At 38.6% G+C, this 12,777-nt stretch overlaps 1 protein-coding gene across 1 annotated transcript in view; it reads right to left on the bottom strand.

Moving 5' to 3' along the window:
* KHDRBS2 (KH RNA binding domain containing, signal transduction associated 2) overlaps window positions 1-12,777 on the bottom strand; it is a gene marked incomplete at both ends in the record, with an annotated part of 365,783 nt that overhangs the window by 131,008 nt on the left and 221,998 nt on the right. Inside the window, one exon of the mRNA XM_080917471.1 lies at window positions 9,874-10,072. Coding sequence (XP_080773597.1) covers window positions 9,874-10,072 — 199 coding nt within the window. The remainder of the gene's footprint in view (window positions 1-9,873; window positions 10,073-12,777) is intronic.

Raw genomic sequence — 12,777 nt, 5'->3', positions numbered from 1 at the left:
TTTAAAATTTACAATAATTTTAAATTTTAAGTCTCTAGTATTAAAAGAAATATTTATATATTCATTATTATTTGACTACTACTAATGTATAATTGATGTATTCATTATTTATTAATTAAACTATTTTATCAACTGTTAATTAGATCATGGTATTTTACAATTTTATTTGGCATATGTTATTGATATCTCCCTGCTGGTCTTCTATAGAGCCGGAAGAGTCAGGTTCTGTTTTTTTTTTTTTTTTTTTTTGTTGTTGTTGTTTTTAATTTAATTTATCTATTTATTTTTTAATTGAACAACTTTATTTTAAAAAACAAAGATAAATGTACAGATTTTAAAAGCATTTCTGCATAACAGTATATGAATACATTTTTGTCAGTACTTGATTTATTTAAAGGTTTGATAGTATGCCTTAAAATCTTACTAGTTACAATGAGCATAAAGTACATATAAAACAAGATGTAACCTGGAAATAGTCAAAGTTTTCTTGTTGTGTAAGGAGTAAACATAGTGATTTTTCATTTTCTTTTTTGGCATTTGTTTTTCTTGAACTTCATATAGTGTGTAAGTTGTTTCTGGGGTGTTCAGAGCTTTCTGGGGTTAGTATCCAATTATCAGTGACTGCATATTATGTTTGTTCTTTTGTGACTGGGTTACCTCAATCAGGATGATATTCTATAGTTGCATCCAATTTCTTAAGAATTTCATAAAGCCATTGTTTCTGATAGCTGAGTAGTACTTCATTGTGTAAATATACCACGATTTTTGTATCCATTCATCTACTGAAGGACATCTGGGTTCTTTCCAGCTTCTGCCTATTATAAATAGAGCTGCTATGAACATTGTGGTGCATGTGTCTTTGTTGTATGTTGGAGTGTCTCTGGGGTATATGCCCAGAAGTGGGATAACTGGGTCTTCAGGTAGTACTATGTCCAATTTCATACTGTTTGTGACTATTGTGAAGGGTATCTTTTCCCTAATTTATTTCTCCTCATGTTTGTCCTTTGAGTAGAGGAAGGCTATTGATTTGTTTGAGTTAATTTTATATCCAGCCACTTTGCTAAACTTGTTTATCAGCTGTAGAAGTTCTCTGGTGGAATTTGTGGGGTTGCTTAAGTACACTATCATGTCATCTGCAAATAGTGATGTTTTTAAATCTTCCTTTCCAATTTGTATCCCTTTGATTTCCTTTTGCTGTCTAATTGCTCCGGCCAGGACTTCCAGTACTATGTTGAATAGGTAGGGGGGTAGTGGGCAGCCTTGTCTAGTCCCTGGTTTTAGTGGGATTGCTTCAAGTTTCTCACAGTTAAGTTTGATGTTGGTTTGTTGTATATTGCTTTTATTATAGTTAGGTATGGGCCTTGGATTCCTGTTCTTTCCAAGACTTTTAACATGAAGGGCTGTTAAATTTTGTCAAATGCTTTCTCACCATCTAGTGAGGTGACCATGTGCTTTTTTTCTTTGAGCGTGCTTATATGGTGGATTACATTGACAGATTTCCGTATATTAAACCATCCCTGAATCCCAGGGATGAAGCCTACTTGATCATGGTCAATAATCGTTTTGATGTATTCTTGGATTCAGTTTGCAAGGTTTGTTTTTTTGAGTATTTTTAAGAGTTAGGTTCTGATTTTAAAGAAATGCCCAAGAGGGCACCATTATTTACACATCTGCGATGTAGAGAATATTGACAGTCCACAATTGACAGTTGACAAATGAAAGAACTGGTTTGCAGTGGCTGACATTCCTCATTGTGGGGCCACTGAGCCATCCCCCTGAAACTCATTTGTTCCTTCTCTGTCTTGCTGATGATGGAAGCCTCTAAGTGGCCTTAATGTCAAGTCTAAGGTGCTAAAATTTATGGTAAGATCAATTTCCACAGTGTTTTCGTTGCCAGATACAAATTTTTAAGGGATGCATTAAATTTTGAGTCTGTCTTAAGGATGCTTGCTAACAGGTTGTTTCAGGAGAAAACAAGCGGCACCCTTGTGTGAATGTTTATCTGGCAGTGCCTTGCAATACTAGATTATTACAGATGGCAGGGGCAGAGCACTCCAGTGATGTGACATTCGAATTTATCATCAGATGGAGGTGGTTTCTTAGACTGTCTGCCTTACTCCCCCTATGCTCTGGTAAAATCTACGAGTAATCCAGTTCATTTATCCTTGAACAAGACACTCACTTGCAAACTACTCCCCTCTTCCTTTGCTGTAAGACTGTTATGGCAGTGAACAATTTAGCCCATACTCTATGTCACATGCACATGTAAAGAAAAAGGATGAAAGGCACATGAAAAGATAATAAACCCGTGTAGACCATTCAGTCTGAAAACTGATGAGTCTGAAAATTGTGATGTCCTGTTTCTCTTACTTCTATATAGTCGGTATTGAAAATGGTTGACCTTAGGTAATACACTGAAATTAATGAAGACTAATGGCTGATTACTTGCCTTAAACCTCAGCCCTGGGGCTGGTTCCTCAGAAAATGCTGCTGTTTACACAGGCTCTCCCTCCACATACACAGGCATCCATATCTAAGACTTACAGGCAAAATGTAAGTCTTCACATGAATAGCATCCAGACAAGCACTTGCTCTGTATTTAGTGCCATCATGTTACAGCCTGGAAGCCATCAGCTCTGACCCTGAACACTTACACTTGCACAAAGTCTACCTCTGCTCCTTGTGAATTAGGTGCTTTTATCTTTCTCATATGTTAAATCTTTTATGCTCCTATTTCTTCCATTTTGGAATGGTGATACCATCCATAAAACACAGTTGTTATGAAAATAAATGGTAAATATTAATTTAGTTTCCTTTGATATAGAAACACCATTGAGAATCTTGTTATGTTTGCTATTGCAGTGTTAGAAACTACATCTACCCCTGCTGCTTTTACCTCCCAATTTCCTAAAATTTCACTGAATCACTAGTTACCACTAGTCCTAAACACTGCAGGTGTTAGATCAATGGAATTTCCAATTGGTGTCATAGCAACTTTTCCACAATCAATAAGGTATGTCAACAAATATCAGATACTATCATATGGGTTGGAGTTTGGCTCTCACATCTTCTACTCAGAATTGGACCCACAAGATTTACTTTTAGTTTAGGAGTTTTATCAGTTGCCCTGGCTTTTGTCTGTTGCATGTTAATACTGAATAACATGGTAGCTATCAGCCTGTTTCTAGACCCACATTTAACATAATTGTCAAGAAGTTTAGTCCTCAAGCTCCTTAATGGTGAAAAAGTTTTGCTTCCTACTTTTATCGTGGTGGTGGGGTCATGTCTAGAAATATGAATGTACAATAGAGAGGTAAGGAGTCTGACTGTAGATTTTTGTCCCTTGTTGGCCATGCCTTTGGAACATATCCTATATGAAAGGTGTGCATATGAGTACATAAAGATGGTAAAATTGCCTTTTAGAGTACAGACTTGGAGTTTGCTCTCTGTATGTGTGCATCTACTTAATTTCTACCTTTGGTCAAAATCCTTTGAGAGTAATCTTTCAGCATAAGACCCTTACCAAAGTCATTATACATTTATGTTTATTACCTTAAAGTACATTCATGCAGAACTCAGAACTAGGAGTTGGAAATTCATCCTTTAGGCAATGCCATGTTGTTTGGAAAGAAAGAAGTGACTCAATCAAATGAGTATTTTAGGAAAACCAACCCAAATTTAATATTTGGTTAATAAATTTAACACATCCCATTTTTTCTCACATGGCTTGGCCATTTTAAATATTAGTTATACTTCAACAAACAAAATCCTGCAATGCATTCTGGTAAATTAGTCTCTAATACGGGGAGAGTCTCTAATACATGGCCCTCCAACTAATGGAATACAAACACCCAATCCAGAGGCTCTAATAAAAGTCTCTTCTTTTTGGGTGAAGGCTCTTGGCTATTAACACAGAAACCATTCTACATGGCTGCCCTCAAAATGCATTATAGATCAGACTCATAATCTTCCCTTCTACAAATGGCACAGGAATTGATTTCAATTATCATTTAATACCCATTTCCCTCTCCTGTCAAAAAGTTCTCTGTGCACATGAAACTGGAGGCTGGAAACCTGAGCTCATTTGTGGAACTTTTAAGGACTATTGATTTATCAGTGAAATTTCTAGTTCTCTCATAGTTACTGGAAGGATACCTCAGAGGCTGAAGTGGATGGCAGGATGGGGCAGAATGCCGATAGGCTTAGGGCAGACAGATGAAAAGAGACGCTCTCAAAATTTGTCAGAATGCATCCTGTAAATTAGGTTAACATGATTGATTATACTAAGCCAAAATTTCTCATGTAGTGTTGGGCTGAATTTTAAATATCTCCCCCTCCTGCTGCTTGCCTTTGTGCTTTGGTATGTGTCTTTGATGTCTGCACATTAACCTTTGGAGAAAATATGAAGTTATTTACAAATAAAATGGCCCTATGTGTTTGGAAATCCTGTGACGTTGAGTGTACCTAAGGAGACTTTTTCTTTGTTGTTGTTTTATGTTGTTTTAACTCCTCCGGCATCTGGTTACAAAGCATTTATGTAAGCACATACACATGACCAGATTTTTTTTGGAGAATTATATGTTCTAACTTTAAAAAAAACACCAGGTCCTTTATCTTCACTTTCATTGTCTCAAAATTATTATGAAAAGGACCACTTTCCCTAAGCAGTGGCTTTTCAAGTGTACTGACATAATTCTGAGTAAACACAGATGCACCTTGTAGGCACAGGCAGTGTTTCTTTTAAACAACCTCTCCCTGTCCTATCTCTACACATAAGGTTTTTCTGTAAATGTTGCATAGATTTATCTTTATAGGAACAGATTCAGCCTTTGTGTGGCTTTAAAGGATACAGGTTTGCATTCTATTAGAAAAAAACCACAGAATTACAGATATAAAAATCAACACGAGTGTGGTTTTGTTTAAAAAAAATCACAATTAGAGGCATTTCAAGAAAAGCTTAAAACCTAGAAACATTATAAAATCACAAAGCAATATCTTAGTTCCCTTCTTTTAAAATCTCTCCATATTCACTCGGGCTCCTGTGTGTGTGTGTGGGGGGGGGGGATCTTGAGTATGAGCCTTTGCCTTATACTTTATTTGAGATATAGGCTGCCAACTAGCTGCTCTCATGCCTTCCAGGGATTCTCTCGTGTGTGCCTCCTTTCTTGCCATGAAGCACCAGGACCGGAAATGTTTGCACTATGTCCTTAGCTTTATGTCTTTATGTGGGATCTAGAGATCCACACTCAAGTTCACACGTTTGAATAGTGGGTTCTTTACCCTGTGCATCTGCTTTTGTTCAAAGCATAGTTTCTGATCAGTTTATAACATAAATGTGATTTTACAATAGAAAATCCTATAGAGGAGAGAATATACAGGATTTTTTTTTTCTATTTTCAGTGACAGAAAAATAGTTGTGATTATTGGTGTCTTGTCAACGATCTTTTTATGTGAGTGTTTTACAGCTCCTTGCTGGTTCTGTGACAGATTGTGTGCACCTTTCTTCTTTCAGGGCTTGCCTAAATCATCGGAAGAGTTTCCAGAGGAGAGATTCTGACTAATAGACTTCAAACCTCCTATAAACACATGCTTCCTGGGCCAGCATTGCCATTCAGTCAAGCAGCAGGCAGCTCTGTGCATGTGAATACTGTGTCAGGACACCAGGTGGAGTGCGAGAGCATTCCTCAGGTTTCTACCTCAGGACAAGAATGATACCCAGCTCCCTCAGATAAAATGTTTCAGGAAGCCAAATAGCTATGCCCACAATTCTCGCACACATAGAGCCCGTGATTTGTGAAAACAGCTTCGTTTTCCCTGTGCTCTTCGTATCTGCGGGCTTTCTGGACCAGTGTTGTCATCTTGAGGTTTCTTTTGCCATGTTAACCACATCTTATCCTAACCTAGATCACATCTCAGCAAGGCTCCTCAAATCTCCCTTTGTCCTCTTTTCTTTTTCTTCTTTTAAAAAAGGTTTTCATATTTACAAGTTTTATAGATATCGAAATTAAAACTCAAAGACACAAAATGCTCAGAATGATAGATATACATCTGAGAAGGGTGTAGACGAAATTGACACTGGCAAAGAAGTGACTGGGAGCTTTGAGAAACATGCTTTTAAGACACCAGTGTCTGTTGTTTAAGACACTCACGTCCAGTGGGGGTAAACTCTAGCTCCAACTTTCAGTCCTCCAAATGGGAATTCTGAATTTGTGTAGCCTTTGTTCTCTTTTCCATTGTTTCAAAAACTATTGGAAAAAAAACCATATTTTTCTCACAGACACTCGTTTATCTTTTTAGATTTATTTACTTCCTTCTTTCTTTAATTTAATTTAATTTCTTTTTAAACCACAGTTAGAAAGTTACAAAGCCTGTCTCTATCCCCACTCTCCTGCAGTTCCCATTTGCAGTGCTTTCCTGGCTCTTCCTTTACCATTCCCTGTGATTTTCTTCCCTCTGCATCTCAAAGTTTGCCCATTACCTCCACCTTAGAGACATTTTCAAACACCTGTAGCTAGGAATGGCGATTTCTTTTGCTGGAACTTGGGCCTTGTTAATTAGACATGTATTGTATGCTATTCTCTCTTCTTATCAGTTTAATATTAACAAAGTATGCATGTGTGCCTGGAATCATATATATTTACAATATTTCTAAAAATATAATAAGTAGGTCAATGCCATTGTTGCCAACCAGAACTGGGAAGACAAACATAAGAAATATTTTCTGCCTTTGGAATATGTAAAATCTTGCAATTGGGAAAAAATAAGATATAATGACTTCTAATAGTTGAAAGAGGACGAAGAGAGCCCTACACAGCAAACCCATCAGCAAAGGTAGTTATTGGGCCAACTTTGTATCTCCCAGGATGGTACGGTTTTCTTTCAAATGTCTGTAGGTGGCATATTGCTAGCATTTTTTTTTCTGGGGGTGTCCATCAAGTTCTCTGTAGTTGGAGGAATCCAGAAAGTGGAAGGGAAGATGTATTAAATATTGACTGGAACTTGGCTGAACCCGGCTGATGATGAAATGCAGGATTCTGTGTATGTGCAGGAGCATATCCCCTGTGAGCTTACCCTAGGAGGGATTCTGCTGTGCTCCTCACTGAGAGAAAGGCCCTGTTGCCAAGGATAGAGAGCAGAGGCTCTGGAGACTGGAAGCCATTGACTCAAAGCCCGTGTTTCCTTCCCCAGTAATATAGTGAAACTCCAAACTCATTGGTGGCATCTGCATCTGTATCAGCCTCTGTGACAATATACCGGGACTGGAGCCAGCTGAACCTTCAAATGTTTCATTTCACTTTTTCCAGTGGGTTAGCCTCTGGTAGATATGATGACATCACTATTCTCTTCTATAAGAGTTTTTGCTAAAATCGAATTTTCAATTTTCCTACTTTACCTCATTTATGGTGATGTATCTGTAAACCCTAGGTGTAAACTCCAAAGATGTTTAACAGAGAGAAGCTTAAAAATATTTCAAGTCAAGATATGCAAGAAGCCCCAACACACACACACACACACACACACACACACACCACTAATGATGACCTTAAAACAGCAGTCTCAATTACTGTAAGCGCTTTCTTGTCAGACCAGCTGCTTGGAGTGGATTTGATTACCTACTGTATTCTGTGTGGCTGGAAACTTACTGCTGATGCTCAGCAGGAGAAGGTGTGTGTAGGGAAAGAATTGGCTCACACTGTGATTTATAATAGAGGGAGCATTTTTTTTTTCCTGAGAAATTTTATCTAAGAGTTAAGAACTCCTTTGAGATTTTTGCCATCAACTCAGCGTGGCGCTATTATTTTGTTATTGAGACACTTAAGCTTTTGTTTTTTCTTACCTCTTACAGAGGAATCAATAGTTTCAAAGTACAACCCATGTAATCCAGTCCTGTTTGGCACTATAGGGATTGCCACTAGAGGCTTAGCAGACTCATTTGAAACTTGTATGCACCTACCCAATTATTATTTTTAACAACAACAATAATAAATTAAAATATTGTCAGCTATAGGTTTTTATATAATTTAAGAGGTTAAAAACAAAACAAAAACAAAACAAAACAAGAAAACCCTGTAGACCCAGACTTTCTTGCTACCCATGCTGTGCTATTGCAGAAATAGTGGATGCCTTCCAAGCTGATACTTTCTCCCCTCTGAAAACTAGTGTTTCGAGCTGGTTCAGTGGTTAAGAGCACTGACTGCTCTTGCAGAGATCTTGAGTTCAAATCTCAGCAACCACATGGTGGCTCACAACCATCTGAGATGAGATCTGATGCCCTCTTTTGTTGTGTCTGAAGACAGCTACAGTGTACTTATACAAAATAAACAAGTCTTTAAAAAGCAAAACCAAAACAAAGACCTTGTGTTTCTCCATAGAAAACAAGAATGAGTTGGGACAAAGATTTGTGCCAGTTTCCTAGCTCTTCAGTCCAAGTGTTCCTAAGGTCTAAGGTCAGATTTTTTTAGATTTGTGAACTTCCACACAGAACATTCTCATAATGCTAGCTTTATACTTTAATAGCATAAGGTCAAATGGTTATTGGCTATTTAAAATCAATGGTGCCTGGTCAATTAAAAAAAAAAGATAAACATCTATAGATCAAATAAGCCATAGCTGAAAGATATTAAGAAAAATAGAATGTCACTTTATGTGGTTGTTCTATTTCATTCAATACCTACAGTCCTAAAATTATTCAATGCATATAACACAGATGCCTGTAAGTGTTTAGGAATATTCTTTATCAGAGTTCACAAAGTACCTATGCCATGCCATGACCCCTGCAGGCTGAACAACTTCAGTCAGCAGGATCTGAAACTGATCTTGGCCTTTCTTCTCCCACCCAGTTCTCTGCCCCTCCCACGGACCCTCCTCATTCTAATGGATACCTTCAGGATACCAGCTGTGTCTGCTTGTAAAAGACAACCCAGCTGGGCTTGTTAAATGGTGACATTCTCTCATAGAAGGAAGGGGGAACAATGGTCCTTGGAAGCTCACCTGAATAGCCAGTCACCCCTGTGGCCAATTATATGCAATTCTGCCCTAATTGCATGTGGCTGTGGGGTGCAGATTTGCTTACACAGCCTGAAGAGGACTTGGGGAAGAATATTTTACTTATGCAGCTACAAAGAAATCATGTTCCATGCTGGATGAAGACTTTCCAATGTGTCTGCTTTTGGGTTATCCATGCTATTAGCAAAATCCCTTTGTGGGAGCGATATGTAAGCCTGATATAGCAATGTGTGCCTCAGGAGGAACCCTAGTGCAATGGAACTTTTGTTGCCACTGGGATGTTTTAAGGAGGTGGCATGGACACTGTGGAGTTCTGCCCCTCCAGGAGAAAATACTGGAGGCAGAGGAGATGGGAGGAAGGTATTTAGTGATACTACATTTCCTGTTTGCGCTATCCATTTCAGTTCAGGATGCCAATTGTGTAATTTCGACATGGTGAATGAAAAAGAAAGTCATGGCAATGGGAGTCTACCACATGTTTCACATCTCTGTTCATCAGCTTTCCTCGTCACGTTTATTAGGTTCCAAGTGAATTCTCTGATCATATGATGAATCATATCACGCTTATAATAATTTGTAATTTATTTCCTATTTGAAAGCTGATTGGACTTTTACAAGACAGGCACATTTCAGCAGAGTTTGATTCTTCACACACAAGACACTGTTGTCACAGGCATGGCATCAATGAGATCCATGAGGGAAAGCTTTACTTTGAGTGTTCACGTGTAAATCCATGGCCTACCTTCTGCTGTAAATGACATCTGTGTTCTGCAATTAAAATTACATTCTACATACACAGAATGGACTTTACCTTCTGAATCTGTAAACCTAACCCTTCCTAGCTGCTGATACCTTTGGGGTACTTACATATTCTTCGTAAGCCTCATGAGCTGGAGGTGGGGGTGCTCGGTACCCTGGTACTGCTGCCGTGCCACGGGCTCTAGGTGTCGGGACTCCTCTTGCTATTGGGGGCACTGGAAGAGCTCCACGGGTCACAGTGGTCCCCCGAGGGGTAAGAACACCTCGTCCAGGCGGTGGTGGTGGTGGAACAGCTCCCCCACGGCCCCTGGAAGAAATAGGTGACGCGCAGATGATGTGATGTGCAGAAAAGAAGACATTCTCGGCCTTCACACAGATCAGTCTCCACTCCTGATAGATATTATATAATTTGTAAAGTAGTTTGAATCATATTAAAATGCATTTCATTGACCATTATGACCTAGTCCCAATAAAATCCGTGCAATCAATATGTTTCAGGTAATGTATTTTGATATTTTCTAATATAGAATTTGAAAAGGAAAAAAAATGTGGAAAGAGAAAAGCAAAGTCTACCTTGTTTGTCTTCCAAACTTAGACAAACCAGCGGATTGTCTGAAATGTGCCATGTTGGCTACTGTAAGAACAAGTTCAAGTCTCTCTGTGTGTGTGTGTGTGTGTGTGTGTGTGTGTGTGTGTGAATGTGTGTACCTGTAGATTGCTTTCATGCTTGGGTTATTCACAGTGATCTTTAGTGTGGTAATATTTCCAAAATAATCCTAATAAAAGATGATATTCTGACCAGAATGATGACATTATCTAGTTACAGTATCATAAGCTGCACAGCCCCGAATTATCAGCATGCAGCATGCCTTCTCCGGGTGAGCTGGAGCAGTCACTGACATATTTTTACATGATAAGTCAAGGGTTGCAGAATTAGTGCTCAACAATAAGAAGGCTGATTGAATGTTCCGAACCACAGACTTAACACAAAAGTGATCTGAACAAAAGCATGAGATCAAAGGATGCAGCCATTTTTATAACATTCTAAAACCTTTAGAAAGGATGTTTATCTGCAGTCTTTGGGCAAATACATGGTTATTTCTCCAGTGTATTATGTCTGAATGTTGGCCTCTAGAAAGCGCTGCTATCAGCAGGACCACTAAAGCTTTCAGGAAAATGATGATCTTTGGCATGCCGACAATCACAGGGTTTGCCCATGCCTTTGCATGAGGCACAGGTTACACGTTTGGCTCTGAATAGCAGTCAAACTGGCTCTTTCTTCCTGAGACAAAATGAGCTTTGGGGATGAAGAATAAGAGGGCTGGCAGAGCTTTTAAAAATTCTGAGCTTACCTAGCTATGAGTAGATAATTTCATATGAACGAAATATACAAAATTGTAATCTATACCAGCAGACATAAAGGAACCAAGGCTATGGTTCCAGCCTTGAACACAATGGCTAGGAAGACAATATTATGCTATCATAATAACATAAAGACACAGGTAAGTGTGATTCCCCTTCCCTGGGCATGCGAGTTGTCATTTGCGTTTCAGATATTTGTACAGCTATCCTGCTCCTTGTGATGTTCTGGGAGGTTGTAAAATCTGCAGGATGGGGGGAGGTCATACTGGAGGAATTAGTTCTCTGTAGACAGGCCTTGAGGTTTAGAGCCCAACAACTGTCCTGTCCAAGGCTGGGACAGTTGGAGCCAAGCTGTTCCAGTAACAGGTTCACAGCAACCACTGTGCCTTTCCAAGCAGTATGGACTACATTCCCTTCAAACTTTGCACCAAAATTAGCCTTTTTTCCCTCAGTTAAGTTGCTTCATGTCAAGTATTTGCTCATAACAATGAGACAATTAATGCACGCAGGCTCCAGAAACCTGTGTTTCTCACAAGTAGCCTCCTCCCAGATCTGACAACTGCAGTAATATTAGTGCTGAGCTTAGCATGTTAATACCATCAAATGTTGATAAGAAATTACATGTGCTAGCTACATCCATGAATAATGGTGCATAATTCTAGGTAATTAAATAAATTTTAGTTACCTAGACCTAAAATCAAAATTTTTCCTATGGATGCTGTCTAGATTTCTGGATGTATGTAATGTTTTTGCTCTGTGATGGCGTCATGCTCATTTTGATTTTATTTTTTTTTTAAATCGCATTTCCTTTTCAATAGACTGCCAGTCCCAGCCACAGCAAACCCCGCACAGTGCCTTTTCTTACTTATGTGCTCTGTCCTTTCCTGGCAGTATTAACACCCTTGCCTTCTCCCATACAACTTACATCATCCCTCATCTATTTTAGGATATTGTCCAGGGCTAATCCCCAGGGCAGGATTCGTTTAGTTTCTGACTTCTTCAAAGAACACTTTCTTCATGTAATCTTCACTTCATGTTCCTTTCTGACCCAAATGTCATCTGCTCTTCTCTCAGCACTGGAAAAAGAGTCTTGGCTAAGTCCACCAAGCTCTCAGCCTACTACTTTTCTCTTATGGCTCCTGTGACCCCTTTGCCTCTTGTGTTATATTTAAGACTTCCCTAAAAACTATTATCTGCAAAATATTTCCTTGGACTTTAATTCTTTCCTCCAGTCTGCCTCTCTGTATTTCAGGTGCTGTTCGTTTCCAGCCTTGGGTAATAGGTTCTTCTAAATTGTCTCCCCAGCCATGATTTAGTTTCTTCTCTACTCCTTATCTCTGAATTCAATAAATTGCTCTATTTTTATCATAATAGCAATGTGTGAGATGCTTTCTGAAAATGAGATATGCCTATGCCTCTCTCTTAATACCCAACTTTCACAAAGACTTAATGTAAATTTATTCTTAACATGAGGGAAATATAGTATAAAGATTTCATACTGAACAAATGATATTCATTAAGTCAAAAAGGGAAAAAAGGGGGAATTTACATCACGTTTTAACTACACTGTTGAAATGCAAATATGCAGAATTTATCACTTAAAAAAAAATCTCAATTGTGTCTCTTCATCAGGAACTTCAACTGAACCTA

This window comes from Micromys minutus (genome assembly GCF_963924665.1).
Source record: "Micromys minutus genome assembly, chromosome: 5".
NCBI lineage: Eukaryota > Metazoa > Chordata > Mammalia > Rodentia > Muridae > Micromys > Micromys minutus.
The sequence above is the reverse complement of the archived record's forward strand: the minus strand, read 5'-3'. Positions and strand labels throughout refer to the sequence as shown.